Here is a 21,860-nt window from a genome sequence, read left to right on the forward strand (position 1 = left end):
GCCAACAGATGGTGAACAAGAGTGAGAGTAGTGGAGCAATTTGTGGTCGAATTACTTTCAACATTTCTGCTCTGATGTGATCTGGGCCTGGTGCCTTGCGGTTAGGCATAAATTGCATGCATCCCTCTACCACTGAAGAAACAAATGGCGAGTTGGCAGAGGCAAAAGGCAGACTAGTACTGTGAAGAGGAGGAGGAGGACGCTGATCTGGGAGGATACTGCCACTGTATACAGATGCAAGATGCTCACACATAATTGTTGCTGCTGTTGCTGGTCCATCACTATGTTGAAACATGTGCTGAGACTGCCGTCGGCGTTTGAGTAGCTTGATCTTTGATGTTGCTTTGGAAAAGTCTTGTTCCATTGATTTGCAGAAAGCATGCCATGATTGGCGCTTAGATGATTGCACTTGATGTCGGAATTCTGCCTGCGCTTTGAGATGCTTATCCCACCAATGAATTCTGTCTATACCACATGCACGGCGCCATTTCTTGTAGCAGAAATTGCGGTGCTCTGCAGCTGCTTGAAGTACTGGATTCCAGAATTTTTTCCAGTGGGAAGGACGGGGAGGACGGTTGCCAATTGAGCTACTTAAAGAATTATAAATGAGTGAGTTGAATTCATCAGTTAGTGCATCAATTGGTGGACGTGAGGAAGGAGGGTGTTCAAAGGTCGATTGCAAAGTGGATTTGAGGTTGGTGGAATTAGTGACAAATGTGTGGGCATATAGTTTGAGAACATCAGGTTCTTGAAGACGTGAGAGGTTCCATGTTTTGCGAGATGGTGGTGGTGCATGTGATGTTGGATTGATGGCATATGTAAATGAAAGTGAAAGCAGACGGTGGTCAGAGTTGAGTGAGAGGTCGGTATGAATGTTGAGAGTGGCATTGGTGAGGGACATATTAGTGATAAACAGATCAATGATACTGCTTATCTCCACATTTTGGCGGAATGAAATGAATGTAGGTATGCATGGTGAGAGCTGGCCATTGACAACAGTAAGAGCACGTTCTTCTAACCATTGACAAAGAGCAAGACCTCGAGTGTTAGTAGCATAGTCACCAGTAAGTGAACCCAAACGTGAATTAAAATCGCCGCAGATAATAGTGTCATTGGTCAAAGGAATGGATGAGAGAACTGCAAGAGCATCATGGGTGGACATAGAGGGTGGTAAGTACAGGCATACAATTCTGAGGGAACCAATCTTGATGGCTAAAGCATAATTAGATGACATAGGAATCTGAGTGACAGGATAAGGACAAGATAGAGAAATAAGAACAGAAACACCCATAGAACCTCTGTAGTTGCCAGCTACAGGTGAACCATAAAGATGAATCTGGGACCAAGAAGTGGGGAGACGAGATGGGGGAAGAAGCCATGTTTCAGTGATAAAAAGCATATGTAGAGAGTGACAGTGTTGAAGAACATCATAAATTGCACGAGGCTGCAGACCATTAGCATTCCAAAGTCCTAATGAGATTTCACTCATTCAGACATTGCAACAGAGGTACGACGAGATGGTGATTGGAAATCATGAATACCAGCACCAGGACCAGAAACAGAATGGACAGGAATATCTTCCTTAGAGATCCAGCCTTGATCACAAAAGAAATGACCAACAGGAACAGCAACATGAGGACGAAGGTACTTGAGAGCCTTCATACAACGATCAGAATGAAGTTCAGCAGCAACTTCTTCTAGCTCTGAATCAGAAAGAGACTTATATTTGGGATCTGCAATGTTTTTGGGATCCAAAGGGTCAAACGCATCTAAGATCTCAATGGCAACTGTGGTCAGAGTGGTCTGGAATTTCTCAGCATACTGGTTGTGAACTAGGATGCCAACTACATCCTTGGCAGGAAAATTGATATCCAAGATGCGGCCAGTATCAACACCAAGTGTTTTCAAAGAGTTGCGCACTTCTCTATGTGTGAGACGACGTGAACGTGGGATATACACATATTGATATCCTTTGGGACCAGTGGGAATGGCAAACATTCTAGCAGAAGCAGCAACCTGGCGAACAGAAGGAGGTCTTGGAGTCTTGCAAACAGAAAGAGCAGTAGGAACAACAACAGAGTTGTGAGCAGCAGCAGCAGTTGTAGCCCATGTAGAAGCCTCAGTGCCAGGCTCCTTGGGTGTGGTTGGTGCAGATGATGTTGATGCATTTGTTGTAATTTGGCAATTGCCCTGAGATGCTAATTGAGATCTGAGATCAGCAATTAGCTTTTCCACATTAACTAATTGAGCAGTTAATCTAGCATTAGTTGCGGCAAGAGATTCAAGTTCATTGGTACGTTGTTGTAGTGACATGAATTGGGCCTGCATGTTCCCCAGAAATGAGGCGAGATCGGGTGACATTCCCTGCATGACAGAGGATGGCAGCAATGTTGACATTTGAGATCGCAAAAATGAAGAGTTGTCGGAATCGGCTGAAATTTTTTCTGCTGATAGATAAGGCAACAGTGGTAATGGATGCAATGTTTTTGACAATGGATGTAACGTTTTGAACAAGATGTAGGACGGATTGATGAAGCTTTTGTATGGATGCAACCAATTTTTGTTATGTCTTGTGTAACAGTAGCTTACGTGAAAGAGAGATCGGGGATGTAGCTCAGGTTAAAGATTATATTTTATTAAAGGAGATATTGCTGGCGATCTATAGATCATATAGCCTCCAAAGTACAAAAAGAAGATATAAAAAAGTCCCAAGGGATCACAAAAGACAAAAAAAAGAGAGGGGAAAGAGAAGATCAAATCATACTAGCTTCAATGGCTGAATCTGCTCTCCACTTTGCAGCTGTGAAAATAGTTGTAACAGTGAAAGGGAGGAGACAGAATTGCAGAACAAAGAACTTTTCAGACAGCAAAGGACAAAAGAGAAAGAAGAGAGATAAAGGGAGTAAAGAACAATGAAAAGTGAAGAGCTATGAAAGAAAAGAAAAAGTCTAAATTATATCCAAAGAGCACCATGTTCAGTCTCATGTGAATAGTCACCATCAGGATTACATATAACATCTATGTGCCAGAGAATAGTCAGCAGTGGTATCCAGTAAGCAGGTCGCGGTTCTTGAGATGACAAAGGCAAGGATGTGATGGCAAAATCAATTCTGTGTATCTGATCTTGGTCAGGTTGAGGCAACTGTTCAAATAGTGCCATAGGAACAAGTGGGCAATCCAACAAATGGCGGCGTGAGGTGTGATCTGATCCACAAGGACATTCCTTTGGTTTGCCTGGTAACCACCCCATTCTCCAACGAATCAAACGGCTACGTTCCACACGTGAGGCTGGCAAAAACAAGATTGGATCAACTCCAAGAACTGGGCGGCATGCTTGAATGAGAACTTGCGTATTAGACTGGAGAAAGGTTGCAAATCCAGCTTCTCTAATGCTTTCAAAATGATTTTTTACAGCACTAGGGCTTCGAAGTTTGAGTGTTGGAGGGAGATTGGACAGAAGACGGGTTTTTCCCAAGGAGACAAGTGAAGAATAGACGGTATGATGACGGTGCAAAAGAGACAGAAGGCACTGGGCTGGCAAAAAGCGTGATCTTATACAGAACTTGGCCATAAGAGCATCGGCACGAAACTTCATACTTGGCAGATTGCAGATGTGCTTTAACACAATTGTAGAGGACGTGGCATGCCCCCCAACAATCATGCGAAGACACTTATCTTGAATGGACTCCAGCACTTTGATATCTTGCTTCAGTAGAGTGGAGATTGCCAAACCATATTCAAACTTTGGGCGGACAAAGGTCTTATACAATCGTGAACTGAGCAGCAGAGAAAAACCAGAACGACAAGCACCAACAGAGTTTAGGGTTGCCATTGTAGCGAGTGTACCAGAACGTCTATGAGTGGCAATGGACTTGGAAGAAATACCCTTATTGGCAAAAGGAACACCCAGATAAATAAACAGGTCAGTGGCAGGGAGAACTTGACCATATAAAAGAAGAGAAACTGGCGAGCTTGCACGTGTTTTGGGATATATAACTTCACATTTGGTGGGGCTCCATCGATATCCAAGAGTAAGAGAGTGGTCTGCAGCAAGGTCTAGCATGGCCTGAACGTCTGAAAGAGAACCAAAAATAGCTACATCGTCGGCAAAGAGCAGAGAATTGATGGGTGTTGAGAAATGAATATGTCCAAAGCCATCTACACCTGAAGGAGCAAGAAGAGCATTATATGCATCCAATGAGGTAGGAGAGGGTGATGGAACATGGGTTGTAGTTTGTGAGTGAGCAACTGTGCGGAGCAATGGGGGCAGGGAGTTGATATATATTGAATACAGATGTGGACTGAGGACAGAACCTTGGAGAACCCCAGTGGCAGGTGAGAACGAGTGTGAAGAAAAGTTACCCAAAAGGACACAGATAGAGACATTGTCAAACATGTTAACCAAGAGACCCAAAAGTGCCGGTGGAGTGCAACGTTTTTGTAAAGCATGCCAGATGATTCGTCGATCCACTGTATCATAGGCAGCCTTGATATCCAGAAATGCAACAACAGGGTAGTGCTTATGACGGTGATAATAGGCTTTCATCAGATCATGGAGACAGAGAGCTTGATCCAAAGCACCACGGCGAGGACGAAAACCACCTTGAGCCACATCCAAAGGAGGAGAGTACTTGTGCAACTGGGGGGCTATACACATCTCAAAAAGCTTACGCAGTACAGAGGTCAAGGAGATTGGTCGGTAGTTTGCCGGGTCAGTTGGACTACCCTTCTTGAAGATTGGGAAGACCTGGGCTTGGCGCCACAAACTTGGAACATATGACCATTGCCAGCAAACTGTAAATAATAAAGTAAGAATGGGTGAGACATGTGTTTTTATAGGTTTTAGCATTTCAGCTCTGATAAGGTCTGGTCCTGGTGCCTTGCGGTTAGGCATAAATTGCATGAATTCCTCTACAATTGGTGAGGTAAAGGGAGAGTCATCAGAGGCAAAAGGCACACTGTTACAAGTGGTCATTGGTGCTGGTGGTCGGGTTGCTGGAAGTATATGTCCACTATATACTGTTGCCAAATAGTCACACATTGTTGCTGCTGCTACGGCTGGTCCATCATCGTGCTGGAAAGTATGTTGCGGCTGTCTACGGCGTTTTAACTGCTTTATCTTTGATGTTGCTTTGCTGAAGTCACGTTCCATAGACTGACAAAAGACATGCCAAGACTGACGTTTTGCTTGCTGAACCTGAGATCGGAATTCGGCCTGTGCATGCTTGTGTTTAGTCCACCAAACAACTTTGTCAATACCTATTGCCAGGCGCCATTTTTTGTAACATTGGTTACGACGATCTGCTGCTGTTTGCAAAGCTACATTCCAGAAGGATTTCCAATGATTTGGGCGAGAGGGTCGATGTCCAATTGAGCTATTTAATGAGTCATAAATGAGTAAATTGAACTCATCAGTGATAGCATCAATGTTGGGTCTAGTGAGTGGTGGATTCTGAACAATGTCTTGCAAGGTGGAAAGGAGGGAGGTCGAGTTTTGATTGAAGGTATGAGCATAAAGAGCATGGACATCAGGTTCATTGAGGCGTGAGAGGTTCCATGTCTTGCGTAATGGTGGTGGCATATTGGTAGAGTGCTGTAGATCATAGGTAAAGGAAAGTGATAAAAGGCGATGATCTGATCCAAGAGACAAGTCAGTAGCAATATGAAGAGAAGGATTGATGAGTGGCATATTAGTTATAAAGAGGTCAATAATACTGCTGATTTCATAGTTGTTGCGGAAAGAAATATATGTTGGTATGCAAGGTGCAAGATCTGCATTTACAACTGATAGAGATCTCTCTTCTATCCAAGAACATAGTGCCAGTCCACGAGAATTTGATGCATAGTCACCAGTAACAGAGCCAAGTCTTGCATTGAAGTCACCACAAAGAATGGTATCATATGTTAAAGGAATGGAAGAGAGTACATGTAGGACATCATGAGTGGGCATATTTGGTGGAAGATATAAGCATACAATTCTGAGTGAGCCAATTTTGACAGCCAGAGCATATTTGGAGGGCATAGGTATTTGAGTGACGGCATAAGGACAGTGAGGTGATATGAGAACAGAAACACCCATAGAGCCCCTATATGTGCCAGCTACAGGAGACCCATACAAGTGAATTTGTGACCATGATGTGGGAAGATGTGAGGGAGAGAGAAGCCATGTTTCTGTAATGAAGAGCATATGTAAGGACTGACAGTGTTGAAGGGTATCTTGAATGGCTCTGGGTTGCAGGCCATTGGCATTCCATAATCCGATATTGAGATTACTCATTCAGACATAGTGACTGATGAGCTGCGCTGACGTTTGAACAAAGACCCGCCAGTAGCATTGGTAAGAGTAGTACGTGTTGGTATTTCATCTTCACTGATCCACCCTTCCTCACAAAAGAAGTGACCAACTGGGATAGCAACGTGTGGGCGCAAGAACTGTAGGGCTTGGAGACATCTATCATGGTGAAGCATGGCAGCAGTGTTGGCAAGTTCATGAGTGGACAGAGATGCATACTTGGGATCAGCAACATTATCAGGATCAAGTGGATCAAATGCGTCCAAAATCTCAACAGAAGCAGTTGTCAGTTTGGCCTTAAATGTATCAGCATACTGGACATGAACAAGGATGCCAATGACACCTCTGGCTGGGAAGTTAATGTCCAAAAGTCGAGAAGAATCCACACCAAGAGTGCGGAGAGAGGAACGGACTTCTTTGTGCTTAAGGCGTCTTGATCTTGGAATATAAACATATTCATAACCTGAAGGACCAGAGGGAAGAGCAAACATACGAACAGAAGCTGCAATACGGTGAGCAGAGGGAACAGTAGACATTTTTGGGGCAGTTACAGGAAGAGAAACACTGGCTTTAGTAGCCCAAGTGGAGGCTTCCAGACCTGGTTCTTTGTTTTTGTCAGGAGCACCTACTGCGCCGGCTGGGTTCGAAAGTGAAATTTCTGAAAAGTTTTTTTCAGATGCACTCTGAGATCCTAATTGCTTCTGCAGATTAGCAATTGTTGTTCTAGCATGGTCTAATTCAGTAGTTAGTCTTGCATTCTCTGCTGCAAGTCGCTCCAACTGGTCGGTTCTGTTTTGCACATTCATGATTTGTGCCTGCAATGTTGTCAGGAATGAGGTAAGCTCGGTTGGCAATCCCTGCATGTTGCCGATTTGCAAATTGGCCATTGGGATTGAGAATGCAGATGGCGTGATGTTGTCTGATTGAGCTGAAATTTTTTTTTGCTGACAGCTGGGATACCAAGGACAAGGACTGCACTACTTTTGGCAATGGGAGGTACGTTTTTCGTGATGGATGGATCGTTTTGCGTAAAGATGTTGATGGATGGATACACTTTATATGTGGATTCGTCAAAAATAAAATTTTGGAACCAGGCAAATAAAATGCTTAAGCGAAAGAGCAGTGGGGATGTAGCTCAAATGGTAGAGCGCTCGCTTAGCATGCGAGAGGCACTGGGATCGACGCCCAGCTTCTCCATTTGATGAAGATATCTGTTATCATCTCTTTGTGTATTCAATTATTTTTGATACTTTTGGAAAGTCTATATTTCCTGATATGTCATAAATGTCAAGTCTCGATCTGGTATTTCTTTTCTGGCACTTGTAACTAAGTCGCAGAATCAATACCACTGGGGATCGTCAAGTTTATGAATAGTTTTTAGATAAGAATGAAGATGCTTTTTATTAAATATATTTCTTGACTATTTATACAAAATGATAATTGATTTCTGGCTAAAAGAATAGCTACAATAATATGTCTTAGATGCCTGTTGTCCAGTAATATCTTCTACAAGTACATTCACCATCTTAAACATCTAAAACATATATGAAAGACTAATCGGCAAAGTCAAGATCTTTTATTCTAAAAAGTCAACTCTTACTGATTGCTTATAACTACCACTTTTGTTCACCAATGTCAACTCTGACATAAATATTTAACCGAAATAGTGACTGCCAATACTTTTTCTTGTTTTTGAATTGTTTGTTTGAAACAAAGATTCTATATCCCCTGAAAGCGCATTTTTTATTTACACATATTGCTATTAAACATGTCTACTGTCAATATTACACCAACGAACACTGGAAAAATAAAAAAATACTATAGCTTTAAGTAACGAGAAAGGTAGTGGAAATGTCAGGGTTTTTTTTCAGCTCAGCCGTTTTTTTATTTAAGTTGGGGGTGTATTTTCGACGTATTCTATTGGTTTAGATAGACAATAAAAAATTCATATTTTTTTGGCTTGCTATAAAATCACATCAAATAAAGTATTTGTAGTACTTGTTTCCTTTTTTATTTTATAATTCAAGCTATACACAATATGTTTCCCTCTACCCAAATCCACACCTTAGACTGTCACTGCATTAAATGTCACAACAGTCATCAGAAATCTTCTTATGCTGCAAAGCGTACTGAGACTTGTCGTAATAAGAGAACTAGAGTTGAAGGTACCAGAATATTTGAGAATAGTATAATATATTCAGTGTTGGTTTTTTGTTTGCTGCGTAATAATCGTTTTAATTTTTTATTTTTTATTTTTTATTTATGTTGTTTATTTTTAAACTTTTAATGAAACACAGCCGCAATGAGAAACATGGATGTAGATACTGAGGGTAAGAATTTTTTTATTTGAAAGCAGAAAAAAAACTAATAAACTATTATATTCCATATTTGTAGTAATCCCGACGTCTCGTTCCGATTCTGCGGAAGCAATGGACGGTCAGGCCAACTCACCTTTTTTGGATGCCGCCTCAATGTTTGACAATGACAGAGATGACAATGATTTCGATGACAATGTTGAAGATGAAGTCAATGAGATCGAGATTGAAGACTTCAACAGTGAAGGTCAGTGTGAGATACATAAAGAAAACTAAAAGAAAAAGAGAGTAAAAGAAAAATCAAGTGTTAATTTTTTTTTAATTTTTTACAGACCCTTTTGCTGCTCCTGATATGCCCAAAAATGAAGTCCATCAATTCATAGCCATCTTTATGGTACTGTTTGCTTCACGTCATGTTGTTGATAAGGGTGCTGCTGTCTTGATTGAGTTTATCAACAACCTGCTGAGAATCTACGACCAAGATTTTCAATTACCAACCAGTCTTGCCGGTTTACAAAAAATGACAGGATTTTCTGCTATTACAAAAGGCATCAAGAAATTTGTGGTGTGCCAAGACTGTCATACAGTATATCAGGATATCGTATCTGCTCCTCCTCGATGTGTTTCCTCAAAACTTGGTGCCAGGTCTGCATGCAACTGTAATTTGACGAAATTCATATCTTCCGGTGCCTTGGTTGCAAAGCGTGAATATGTCTACCAATCCATTAAAAATACATTGAGCGTTTTCTTCCGTCGCCCTAGTTTCGAAGCCAAGATTTGTCAATGGAATAAGGAGTTGAAGATGGTAGATACTCTGTGCGATGTCTATGATGGTGCGATATGGAAGGAGTTGAAGGACAAGGATGGTGTATCATTTGTGTTGAACCTACGCTCACTAATGTTAACACTTAACATCGACTGGTTCCAGCCCTTTGATGGTGTCACTCACTCCTCTGGTGCTATCTATCTGGCCATCAACAACTTGCCCCGTGATGAAAGATTCAAGCCAGAGAATATTATCCTTGTAGGTCTCATGCCTGGTCCAAAGGAGCCAAAAACCAACGAGATCAATAGTTACTTGGAGCCCTTGGTGGATGATTTGAAGCAGCTGTACGTTGACATGCGGATTCCTACACATGAATTCCCAAATGGTGTCAGTGTTCGTGCTGCACTACTGATGGTTGCATGTGATATCCCAGCCGCCAGAAAGACAAGTGGATTCACAGCGCATAACAGCACATGTGCTTGTTACAGGTGCAGCCGGCAGTTTACTTGGTTAGGGAGCAGCAACCAGGTTGATTTCCATGGATTAAATTATTCTCGTTGGAATATCCGCAGTGGTGCAGAGAGCAGGTTGCATACTGAGGAGTGGAAGGATGCAAGTACACTCTCAGAAAGGCATCAGCTGGAGGTCGAAAATGGTGTTCGATGGTCACAGTTGCAACACCTTGGATACTTTGATCTAGTACGTGGAACGATCATTGATCCCATGCATAATCTTTTCCTGGGGACGTCTAAGAGATTAATGGATCGGTGGATTGATGAGAAGACAATTGGACCTGAAGAGTTTGCTTCGATGGAGAAAATTGCAGAGACAATGGTACTGCCCAGAGATTACACCACACTGACAACCAAAATTGGAAAGGGCTTCAGCTACATGAAAGCGGACGAGTGGAAATCATGGGTTCTGATTTATTCTCCTGTCTTGTTGCATGGTATTCTCCCTCCATTACAATTCAAGAACTGGATGTATTTTGTTGATGCATGCCGATACTACGTAAAGCCCAGCATTACTTTTGATGAGATCACCACTGCCCACAGCCTGTTAGAAAAGTTTTGCAATGCATATAACATAGACTATACCGCCACTATTCTCACCTGCAATATGCACCTACACCTCCATCTTCATGAATGCATTCGTGATTTTAGACCAGTGTATGGTTATTGGCTCTTTGGGTTTGAGCAATACAATGGTATTTTAAAGAATTTCAAGACAAATGGCAAAGATGGTTTTGAGGCGACCTACATGAAAAATTTTGTTCAGAATGCATATAAGGGTGATTATGTCAATGCTGTTCTTAAAAGTTCTAGCCAGATCCCCTTCATTCACACTCTGTCTAAACTTGTTACAACCTCCATACCTGCCGCCACAGTCACCACTCTCTCTAGTCGCCCATTCAGATTGCAAGCATTTGTTCAAGGCTACACTGATCCTTATAATCCACCCAAGGGTAACGAGCCTCTTCCTCCTTCTACATTTCCTCTAAAATACAAAAAGCCATCAGTAATGGATGATTCCGACTATCTCCATTTACTTGAATATTACCAAGTCGCTTACAACCTCCCAGACCTTGCCAGCTATCAGGACACGTCCTATAATCGCCCAGCACTTGACAATCAAATCATCAAATTGAAGTCAATTAACATTCTTGGTCAACACTATCGAGGAACAAACAACAGCACAATCAGTTGCGGATCACTTGTTCAGGCAAAGTTTGTTGGTAGTAATGGAAACATTATACTTGGATTTGCTGGACAAATTCAGTATCTTTTTACACACTCCTTCCAACTTCCACCCACGCACAATCTCCATCTGACTCGCATAGTTCATGATCATCAACATGTATTCGCATTTATCAAGTGGTTTCGTACTTCCTCTGATAGGTCGCGTGAGGATGACGGTGTTGAATTTTGTTTGCCCACGTTCTCTCCTGATAGCTACCATAGCATTATACCTGTACATCGCATCTTATTAGAGGTTGCTACAGCTACTATTGCAACAAGTAGAAATGTTAGCAAAATGCTGGTAATTCCATTGCCAAAGAAGCTATATGCTTAAATAATAAATAAAGTGAACTTTTACATTTCTTTTTCTTTAACAAAAAAAACAGAGCGCGTATTTCTGATATATATATTGATAGTATTTTGTATGTGAAAAGTAATATATAGATAAAAAGAGAGAGGCAATTTTTGTTTATTTAATACCCATCTCTAAGGGCCCACTGAGGAAATTTGGGGGTTATGTCATCTGGGACTGCTGTATTGGACACACTGGTGAAAACCCTCTCCTTCATTTGAGAAGCACTTGACCCCATTGCTTTAATAACATACTCATCAACAAGTTTAATGAGAGTATTAAACTAAAATGATTTTGTTAATACTTCACTTTATATTTTTTATAATAAGACATAATTATTAATATAAAATAATATACCTCGTCACTTCTCCATCCTGGCCAAACAATCTTGACGATGCTCTTCGTGCGATTCTCGAAGTCTTCATCTGCAGATTCTCTATCGGACATTGCTGCCATTTGCATCGTGAAGTCACAATCTCTCTTCATTTGTAGATCAATTGCTTCTTTGCTGTCTGTGTATGCAAGTAAACGGCGAGTATAATTCTAATAGTAGTTTTTTTGTATTAGTATTTTTAAAATTCTCAAGACTAAACTATATTATTTTGAAATTATTTATTTAGAGATTACACTTACATCTCTGGCACGTCCTGCCCTTCTCGAACGAGTGTTTGTTGCTTTTATTTCCTCTTCGGTTTTTCTTGCTTTTGAAACCCGGCTGGTGAAGTTTTTGTGCAGTCTTGCTCTCAAGTCTGCCTCTCTAAATCCCTCATGGGTAAACTTGCGCTTCAAGTTTTCCAGAAGTCGCACCACCAACTCCTTGTTTGGCGAATTGTAAAAGAAAACATTTGTATTCCATCTGGGCTTACTCTCATTTGCCAGGATATCAGCTTGATTTCTTGTTTTCAGCTTGGGATCCCACCACTGCAAAAAAATGCCCGATTCCCATACGTGATGGGATGTAAAATTCGGTGGACAGAAAACCCAAATTTGTAGTGCAGGATTTTTTTTTGTAGAATAAGCATTGCAATTTTTTTAAAACGATTCTATTGGTCATAGAGTACCGAGTAGCATAAAAAAATACAATAATAAACTTAAATTGAATGAAATAAACTGTACCTGAATATATATTTATCTTCTTTACTGTTTAAAAAATAATATTATTTTAATAATTATTAAGCAATGGCACCAACCCGTAAATCAAACAAAACAAAAGAATGCAAATGTTCTGTTTGCAAGACAAGATTTGGAGGATCAGATACAGTGTCTGTACAGACATTTAATTTTCATAAAAGAAGAGACGATGCTGGAATGAACATCTTTCGTAATAGATGTAGGGAATTTTCTTTTATGTTTTAATTATATTTATATTTATATTTTCGATTTAATAACATATGTAATGTAGTGATTATTAAGAGATCAGTCGAAACTACTGTAAGCTATGTTCCTGAAGTTATCAACAATGATGAACAGAACTCGGTGGCCATAGACAATGATTATGATATGGATTATGACTTTGATGGTAAAAATATATATTTTTATTTTTATTTTTATTTGCTCTAACTTCTTTTATGGTTCCAGTAGAAATGGACACCAGTATAGAAGTAGACATGGAGACACAAGAGCCTATTCGAGTCTTACCTCTCTCAGAATCCAATGCTGTCTTTGGTTATGAGAATGAAGAGTTTAACTCTGATCTTGATTCTGACGGTTGCGAAGACGATTCCATTGAGGATGACATGCTTGATAGTGAAGGTTTGCACACTTTCATAATGGATATTAGGTTCTGCTGTATAAAATAATAGAAATTAATTTTTTTTAAAAAAGACAACTTTCCTGAATTCAACTCAGAATTGAGTTTCATCCATCGTTTTATCGTACAGGTCCTTGCACTATTTGTATCCTTGTACGTCGTCGATGAAGGCGCCATTCTTCTCATTGCCATCATGAACAAAATACTTGAGCTTTTCAGAGATCCATTCCGTCTCCCAGTTAGCATCCCTGGTCTCAAAAGCATGGCAGGATTCAATACCTTTACAGACGGTATAAAGAAATATGTTTCTTGTAGCAAATGTCACAGCATATATGAGAACAATGAATCAACACCCCGCTTCTGTATCTTTGATAAATTTGGGAATAACTCAATGTGCGGTAATAGTTTGTTCAAGTCGGGAAATCAGTCGTCCATTCCAAAAAGAACATATGTGTATCACTCTGTTCAGAATTCGATCAAAGCTCTCTTTTCTCGGCCTGATTTTGAAACCCAAATCGACTCGTGGAACCATAGCCCGAAGGCTGAGAATACTATGTTCGATGTGTACGATGGCTTGATGTGGAAGGATTTGAAAGACACCAATGGAATTCCCTTTGTTCATGGCAACCACTCACTGATGTTGACCTTAAACATTGACTGGTTCCAGCCATTCGACGGTGTGACATATTCGTGTGGTGCAATTTACCTGGCTGTAAACAATCTTCCTCGAAGTGTAAGATTCAAGAAAGAAAATATCATTCTCATTGGGTTAATGCCAGGTCCGAAAGAAGCAAAAACATCCAAGATAAATTCGTACCTCAGACCTCTGGTTGACGAATTAGAAAAGTTGTACAAGGGAGTCAGAGTCCAGACATATCAATGCCCAAATGGTACCACCATCCGCGCTGCTCTGTTTATGGTTGCCTGCGACATCCCTGCTGCCCGAAAAGTGTGTGGATTCACGTCCCATACCAGTACAAACACATGCCACAAATGTAATCGCCAATTCTCCCGATTAGCTGGAACGAGCTCTGTCGATTATTCTGGATTTGATTTCTCAAAGTGGCTCCGCACTAAGAATGATAATTGTAAGGATGCTGAGGTCTGGAGGAATGCAACCACTGAAGCTGAGAGACATCGTCTTGAAGTTGAAAATGGTGTTCGCTGGTCCGAACTGCATCGTCTCCAGTACTTTGACGTTGTCCGCTGCACGATCATTGATCCAATGCACAATCTCTTCTTAGGCACAGCCAAGAGGATGATGGAGAAATGGGTTGCAGATGGTCTAATTGACAATAAAAAACTCGTTGCCATGCAGAAAATCGTTGAAAACATGACATTGCTGCCTGATTACACCATGCTAAGATCAAAGATTTCAAAGGGATTTCCCTTTATGAAGGCAGACGAGTGGAAATCGTGGTGTCTGGTATACTCTCCAGTGGTTCTACAAGGCGTACTACCAAAGCAAAAGTTTGAGAATTGGATGTTTTTTGTGAATGCCTGCCGTTTCCTTACCAAGCCAAATGTTTCCGAAGATGATGTACAGTCAGCACACATAGCACTTGAGAAGTTCGGTAAAGGTTGTGAAAGGCTGTATAGCAAGGATCTGTTATCTCCAAACATGCATCTCCATCTTCATCTTCGCGACACAATCAAGGACTTTGGGCCTGTTTATGGGTACTGGCTCTTTAGTTTTGAGCGATACAACAGCGTCCTAAAGAATATCAATACCAACAGAAGGAGCGGCTTTGAAATGACATACATGAAAACATTCATTGAAGATACCCGTAAAGGCGATTTTGTTCGCAATTTCTTGAAGACATCTGGTCCATTCAATTTCTCCGGCATCTTCGATAAATTGGTAACTGGTTATAGTCCTGCTGATTCTACAACTAGCACCGCCTTGTACAATTGGTTCTCTCTACCAGACTTTCTTGATGCTGCCGAAAATCCGAACTTGTCAATTCGTGGTAACGAGCCTTTGCCGCCATCAGCGCTGCCCTTGCAAAAAAAAGCGTATGAGATGATGCCAAGACAGGAGTATGATTGTTTGGTAGGATATTACCAAGCTGTTTACAACGATCCCACCATCTTCAGTTGCAAAGACGTGATTCAAGATACAGCTTTCGTCAATGACTGGATCGAAATGCTCAAATCCGTCAACCTCCTTGGACAGACATTCAAGGGAAGTAGAGGTACGAATGGAAGAGGATCATATATATAAGCAATGTTCATAGAAGGTCGAAATGGAGCAAAGTATGCGTATGTCAGAGAGATTCAGTACCTATTTGTTCACTCATTTAGTCCACTTGTTTCTACTCCACATCACAGAACACCCCAAAGTAGCCAACATACATTTGCTTATGTAAAATGGTACAAGGCTTCCAAGGAGACAAGTAGAAAAATTGCAGGCGTAGAAATATGGGATGTCGCGTTTTCTTTGCCTGACTTTCAAAGCATCTTGCCAGTGCACCGAATTCTCCTTCCTGTTGCAATTGTTGACCATACAACATTACGAAATATCAGCAAAAAACTTATTGTTCCTTTGCCTAGAAAACTTTACTTTTAAAATATATAATTATCCCTTCTTTTCTTTTTAATAATATTATTCAATTTTTTTAATATGACAGTGAAAAAAAAAGAGAGCAAATTGTTTGTTTTTATTGGTTTTGAATTGCCCAGACAGGAAGGATCGCGGTCAGGTGACCGGGGACAGGAGTGACCGCAATGGTTTTTAGGTATCTGGGCATTCTTTGCTTTGATTGTGGTGTTGCAATCTTCTTGTCATTCTCTGATGCCAAGAAATCAATGAACTGAATAAGCCTATTCAGCTATGTATAATTAGTTAGTTTATTTCTGTACAGTCATCTTTTTATAGAAATATATTATAGTGTACACCTTTAAAAAAAATTACCTCAGCACTTCTCCAACTAGGACGAGCAACCTGCAAAACCCGCACACGGATTATAGGAGTGACGTCCTCATCTTCCGATTCACCATCAGACATCACACTCTTCTCGAGGAGATGCAAGTATGCTATCTCATCAGGGTTACCTGGCTTGTATCCCATCTTAGTGTCAATTGCTAGCCAATTGTTAATGTAGGTATCAACACAACGCAAGTGAATCTAGATATATTTTAAAATGATTAGAACAGAATGCAAAATATTTAATTTCTTTTTTTTGTTTGTAATTTTACCTCAATGCGACGGCTGTTGATACGATTATTGCGCCTTTTGGAAGACGCTTGCTTGGGGGTTGCGTTGACAGCACGAAAACATGTCTTGTAATTGTTTTTTATTTTCTGCACTATCATATCCTCCCAGAACCCAGCTGTGCGAGGCTGGGCAACGATATACTGTCGGAGGTAATTAATCACCTCAACATTGTCAGGATGATCGATCCTCTCATCCGTGTTCCATCACCTGCGGCTTTCGTTTTCAGCAACAAGCTCAGAATCATTCGAACGGAAGTTTCTTGCCCACATTCTCCCATTGATGAGATTCTATATGATTATTATTATTATTATTTAGGTAGTGTGTTAAAGCATGAAGTCAGAAAAAATCATACCAGAACAATTGCATGCATTTCGCCTTTGGTGTGTCTATTTGTAGACACATTGGCGGCAGTTACTCCCTGAGTTACAGAAGATGCAACAAGAGCTTGCTGGGCAATGGCTTGGTTGTGAGCATCGACCAGAAAACGAATTCCAGTGTTGGCTTCGACAGTACGATTGTACATCATGTTGATGGCTGCCATAACCTGCGTTAGGGACTCGACAGTCATTCCAGGAGCCTCTGCCCCACTTGGACCAGCTGCAAGTGGCGATACTCTTGGAGCAATCTCACGTTGCTCAATCCGGCCGGCAGCAACACGGCTAAGTGTTCCTTGGGCATTCTGTTTGCCTTTGCGTCCTGATTTTCTAGTGGCATTGGAAGGCATGCTACAGATATTTACATATTTTTTAAAAAATAAATAAATATAAATAAATAAAGCATATATAGAAGAATATTATGAAATATTATTTTAATTATACAAACATACATGGTAAAGCACAGTAATAGTATGTGAGGTTTCTAATAAAATGTGAGGGAGGATATAATAATCTGGCAAATAGAAGTAGTATTTATATGTCCCAATACTTCTTGGGTGTACAGCAACAAAAGAAAAAATTATAGGGACACACGTTTTAAATTATAATAGACCCTAATAAATTCTGAGAACAGAATGAGCTTATTCACTACTCTTACAATTTGTTTTTTTATTTTTCTTTTTTTTTTATTTTCTTTTTTTTTGTTCTCTCTCTTTCTCTTATACTGTTTACTTTTGCTTCTTTTTCTACACTATGGTAAATACTTAATATTTTCTTTTTACTTTATTTTACATGATTATTAACACTAAAAAACTTCTATCGTCTTTATTATGTAGGGCATCCTGCACGAGTTAATATAACACACTGGCTTACAAAGGTGAATAAGAAAGCAAACAACTTTTATTGCGCGATGCTAATCATCAGCTTATTAATCTTTAGATGCAAAACGATGATGATGACAACCATCAAAAGCTAATGATGGAAATAAACATGGTAAGCTTTAATAGAATATCTTCTAATCACTTATATTAACGTTATACTTTCTTCATTATCATTTTGAATTTATTAGATTTTCTCTATCTCTCTTTTGCACGCACGCATTAAAAGGATGCCAAAGAATCACTTTTTCTGGTAAGCAAGACTTTATAATTATTATTCTCTCATACTAATCATATTTTTTTCCCTTTCTATCAGGAATACTTGGAGTACACCAACAATTATATAAATGCTATCCGTAGCAATATGATCCTCTATTTCCAAAGAATAAATCTGGTCTGTACACACATGTTTTGAAAATGACAAAATCGATTTTGGTCATCCCAAGATTCTGCCCCTTCCCTTAATATTCAAAGAGGTATTGCAGTATTCCCATTTATTTATCCCGAAAGGTAAGAGATATTATTAATGATCAAAGTAGAATCGCAGTACCTAAAATCAAGAACCCAAAACCGAGAATGCAAAACAAAGACCCAATGTCAAATGTCTGGATCAAATGCCCAGACCAAATGCCAACTATCCAAGGCCGATTATTAGAGAACCTATTTTGAGATTTTTTTAATAAAATAAAATAAAAACCCATTTGTAAACTATTTCCCGTGAACTATTTTTAAATAAAAGTACAAGAAGTATATTTTTTGATCAATCAAATAATGAAATTCAAATTGTAAATGGAGTATCCGTCCAATAAGATTGATACTTGCCAGAAGATAGTTGAGCTATCATCAGAAGATTGTTGAAATATACACCTTCTTGAATGAGTCCGAAACAAGAATAAATAGGCAATACACAAAATAAATGTAACGTTTTACTAGAAAAAAAAACTCGGAATTCAATTAAGGTTTCGGATATAATGAGATATAACAGAACTCTATGACCGCGCACAGACCCATTCTATCCATAGAATCTAGGTGTTTAATATTTAGTAGCTAGTTTTCCTATCATTCTGAGAATTGTTGTATAATATTCGGAATGTATTTCAAAAATCACACAGAATTTTACATCCTATCACGTATGGGAATCGGGCATTTTTTTGCAGTGCACATGAGATTACGAATATGGGTCTGATAGAATATATGAGAAAATACATTGATAAAATTTTGCACATGTTGATACTCACATAAACATCATTAGAGGCCTTCTTGCTAAACTCAGACGGGGCGTTGAAGGCAGGCTGAGAAACATTAGCCATTGTATTGGTAGGGGAAACGAGGGGGGCCCTGCTTAAACTGTCAATAGCAGTGATTATCTCAGTGCTGCTGGTGGCAAGAACACCAATTCTGCTATTCATGTTTAGCAATGTATCTTCAACAGTGCCGATTTGTTCTTGTACAATCGACATGTCAGCTGCCATGTTGGTTCCCATGGCTGTCATATTAGTTTTCAAAGTAGAAAGAATTTCCATCAATTGTTCGTTTGTAATCTCAACGGGACGAAGAGCAAGTTGACGTCTTTGAATAGCCATTGTCTACAGAATATAATAAAAGGTAAAAATGTAACTGTTAATTTTAGATTACATTGTTATTGATGCTATTATACAATTGAATTGAATTGAATTAAAAATAAATTATATCAAATTTACATACTTAAATTATTTGAAATAAAATGGGTTGATGTGTGTGTGTTTGAGTATGAGTGCAATAAGTAGCAAGAAAGGAGGAGAAAGAGTAAACAAATTGTATAAAACGTATGGTTTATATAGATATTCAGCATATCTTTGATATATAAGTCTCTATTAATACTTCTTGTAATCACTGAGATGCAAATCGGCTTTCATACTGCTTTAGAACCCAATTGATCAAACCAGTCTAGTCTTTTGTTTCAAACGCACTTTTCTTTTTTCTTTTTTTTTCTTTTTTTGTTGTTGTTCCTGTTTCTCTTTTTTTTTTGCTCTTTATATTTGCTATTGGTCTTTTCTTTGTTTCTCTATCTCTGCAACTTCTATTATATTTGCGAACTATTTGTGTAAGACATGTTCTTTCTAAAAAGTCTTCTTTATAGAAAATAAAAGAATTTATTTATTCTGTTGCCATAGACACACTCTTCGTCGCTGTCTCCACCCATTTTTTTATTTTTTTATTAGACTTTTTTTTTAATCTACTTTTTTAAAGTACTTTTTTTTATATAACTAAAAAGAATTAGTTGTTTCAGTTGCCATAGACACTCGCCCTCTCTTTTATTTTTACTTCTTTCTTTCTCTTTTACTCTTATACTTGCACATGTTCCTGGTAAGGCGCTTTTTTTCTTTATTTTTCTTTATTAGTAATTTCTTCAAATATAGCTGAGTAATAACAAGCATTTCTGCTACCATAGTCACTCGCGTATAGTTTCCTTCTGATGCATCCTCTTCACAATGGCCATCCGGATTAGCCAAGGTTAGTAAATATACTTCATACCATCATCTCATAAAAGTATCCTGATTTTTTCCTTTCTTTTTTATAGGACATATCACCCAAAATATTTTCTACAGCTAAACACAACCACCAACACGGTAATATTTTTATCTATTTATTTATTATATTTCTCTTTAATATTAATCAAACTGAATCCAATTTCTACTATAGATGAACAATCCTCTCCAAAACATGCTATGGATCAAAAGCTTCTATCTCATGCTGCTGTCATTGACATGGTAAGACTTTTTTTGTTCTTTTACTATCCTTATATGTATCATTATATTACTTATACTGTTTATTAATAAAAAAAACTACCAGATACTATATCGACTTTTGATAAGTATTATCTATATCTACAAATAAATCCGTTTGCTTTGGGTATGTAAATTAATAATTATATCGCCCAATTCACAAAAATTAATTTTTTCCAATCATTTTCATAGTCAAAGGAATCAAAATTCCGTAGCTTTACTTGTAATATTTTATTGTTTGAACTTTGTACTGGATAATTCCAATGTAAGTATTAATGGTTTATAAGAATTGAAATATCCAACACACACGCACACCCATCACTAACGATTTATCTATTCTCAAAGAGTACTGCTCGTACCCCAAAAAAAAACGTATTGAGCAGCTCATTTTCTTTAGGTATTTTTTTTTTGTAGAAAATTTTTCATCCCAAATATAACAAACCGACCGAGCAAGAAGTAGCTAGAGATATAGAATAGTATTATTAGATCTGAAACCTAGAAACATTCTATTCTTTCCAATAAAAATAAAAGTGTAAACCATTATCAGCCTAATAAGAACAGGAAACCAAATAAATAAAGAACATATTACTGGTCCATAATTTTAAAGACGCCTTTTTTTGCTTCTGATGACCAAACTTCTTAACAATAAACTAGCTTAAAGGTCACCTTTACGCTACTTTTAATCTTCATAATATGTCGGTGCCTGACCTTTATGGTTCCATATAAAGAATATCAAAATAGATACGCAGTTTTAAAAAACTTTCTTTTTATATATCAAGTCAGATAAGTATATCTAAAGTGCTAACAAACCTTACCTGCAGCACCCCCCACCCACAATTCCGCTAGTTGACTCTAGTCATTCCACTATCTGTGAAGGTCACCTTCAGCACAAGTGGAAAAAAAAATCAACTAATTTAAATATGAAAATTACACTACACTATACCCCATATTTAAACTACCTTATTTTTTTAATTTTTCCAGTGCATCTGTCATCCTCCCCTTCCCCATGTCCTCCAATGAGGAAGCTGATGTTGAGAGTGTTTTCTCTCTTGACACATTCAACATGTTTGACGATGAGGAAGTCCTCATGAATGGCAGACAGGAGATTGGCAAGTCGAGCAGCTCTGCTCAAAGGAGACCGTTTTCTGCAACCTCTCATACTGCATAAAACCGTCCTTGGAAGAAGGTCTGCAAGACCATCAATGCTGGCATTGTGAACATAGTCCGCATGGTGAAAGAAATGCAAAGGGAGAATATTCAGCAGTTCCGGCAGAACCTTGCTGCTGAAGAGGTCTTCTGGAAGACGGAGCTAGTGCTTGAGGAGAAAATAGTGGCTGTGAAGGAGATGAGAGCTCTCACTGAGAGAATCAGAGCAGACAGTGAGAGGGCCCAACGTCAGGCAGCCCTTGTCC

General features: G+C 39.0%; 8 protein-coding genes and 1 non-coding gene across 9 annotated transcripts; 4 read left to right on the forward strand and 5 right to left on the reverse strand.

Moving 5' to 3' along the window:
* Positions 1 to 1,485: 1,485 nt before the first annotated feature.
* On the reverse strand, positions 1,486 to 2,397 carry PHYBLDRAFT_150126 (hypothetical protein; the record flags this gene model as incomplete). Its single annotated transcript, XM_018432408.1, has 1 exon — positions 1,486 to 2,397. The coding sequence occupies one exon, from the start codon at positions 2,395 to 2,397 to the stop codon at positions 1,486 to 1,488; it is 912 nt and encodes a 303-aa protein (XP_018286575.1).
* Positions 2,398 to 2,953: 556 nt separating this feature from the next.
* Positions 2,954 to 7,179, reverse strand: PHYBLDRAFT_172962 (hypothetical protein; the record flags this gene model as incomplete). Its single annotated transcript, XM_018436907.1, has 4 exons — positions 2,954 to 3,871; positions 4,768 to 4,794; positions 4,826 to 6,099; positions 6,309 to 7,179. The coding sequence occupies 4 exons, from the start codon at positions 7,177 to 7,179 to the stop codon at positions 2,954 to 2,956; spliced, it is 3,090 nt and encodes a 1,029-aa protein (XP_018286576.1).
* Positions 7,180 to 7,416: 237 nt separating this feature from the next.
* PHYBLDRAFT_t205 lies at positions 7,417 to 7,489 on the forward strand. The gene has a single exon. It is a non-coding gene; the product is annotated as a tRNA-Ala (tRNA).
* An 841-nt stretch (positions 7,490 to 8,330) lies between these two features.
* On the forward strand, positions 8,331 to 11,108 carry PHYBLDRAFT_74147 (hypothetical protein; the record flags this gene model as incomplete). Its single annotated transcript, XM_018442990.1, has 5 exons — positions 8,331 to 8,457; positions 8,590 to 8,622; positions 8,687 to 8,854; positions 8,940 to 9,456; positions 10,129 to 11,108. Coding segments are annotated over 5 exons (1,825 nt in total), but the record flags the coding sequence as incomplete, so codon positions are not given.
* Positions 11,109 to 11,585: 477 nt separating this feature from the next.
* Positions 11,586 to 12,486, reverse strand: PHYBLDRAFT_172964 (hypothetical protein; the record flags this gene model as incomplete). The annotated part of the gene is made up of 4 exons (XM_018436908.1): positions 11,586 to 11,747; positions 11,822 to 12,007; positions 12,098 to 12,359; positions 12,413 to 12,486. 4 exons carry the CDS (start codon positions 12,484 to 12,486, stop codon positions 11,586 to 11,588), a joined length of 684 nt encoding a protein of 227 aa, XP_018286578.1.
* Positions 12,487 to 14,439: 1,953 nt separating this feature from the next.
* Positions 14,440 to 15,783, forward strand: PHYBLDRAFT_63552 (hypothetical protein; the record flags this gene model as incomplete). The annotated part of the gene is made up of 2 exons (XM_018441138.1): positions 14,440 to 15,409; positions 15,452 to 15,783. 2 exons carry the CDS (start codon positions 14,440 to 14,442, stop codon positions 15,781 to 15,783), a joined length of 1,302 nt encoding a protein of 433 aa, XP_018286579.1.
* A 91-nt stretch (positions 15,784 to 15,874) lies between these two features.
* On the reverse strand, positions 15,875 to 17,155 carry PHYBLDRAFT_172966 (hypothetical protein; the record flags this gene model as incomplete). The annotated part of the gene is made up of 5 exons (XM_018436909.1): positions 15,875 to 16,045; positions 16,129 to 16,341; positions 16,413 to 16,617; positions 16,639 to 16,718; positions 16,784 to 17,155. 5 exons carry the CDS (start codon positions 17,153 to 17,155, stop codon positions 15,875 to 15,877), a joined length of 1,041 nt encoding a protein of 346 aa, XP_018286580.1.
* Positions 17,156 to 18,213: 1,058 nt separating this feature from the next.
* Positions 18,214 to 19,578, reverse strand: PHYBLDRAFT_63546 (hypothetical protein; the record flags this gene model as incomplete). Its single annotated transcript, XM_018441137.1, is given in 5 exon segments — positions 18,214 to 18,343; positions 18,804 to 18,865; positions 18,922 to 19,209; positions 19,224 to 19,269; positions 19,544 to 19,578. The coding sequence occupies 5 exon segments, from the start codon at positions 19,576 to 19,578 to the stop codon at positions 18,214 to 18,216; spliced, it is 561 nt and encodes a 186-aa protein (XP_018286581.1).
* A 442-nt stretch (positions 19,579 to 20,020) lies between these two features.
* PHYBLDRAFT_150133 (hypothetical protein) lies at positions 20,021 to 21,616 on the forward strand (the record flags this gene model as incomplete). Its single annotated transcript, XM_018432409.1, has 6 exons — positions 20,021 to 20,029; positions 20,129 to 20,176; positions 20,244 to 20,292; positions 20,366 to 20,433; positions 21,270 to 21,340; positions 21,430 to 21,616. The coding sequence occupies 6 exons, from the start codon at positions 20,021 to 20,023 to the stop codon at positions 21,614 to 21,616; spliced, it is 432 nt and encodes a 143-aa protein (XP_018286582.1).
* Positions 21,617 to 21,860: the final 244 nt, after the last annotated feature.

The sequence above is a fragment of the Phycomyces blakesleeanus genome (genome assembly GCF_001638985.1).
Source record: "Phycomyces blakesleeanus NRRL 1555(-) unplaced genomic scaffold PHYBLscaffold_24, whole genome shotgun sequence".
NCBI lineage: Eukaryota > Fungi > Mucoromycota > Mucoromycetes > Mucorales > Phycomycetaceae > Phycomyces > Phycomyces blakesleeanus.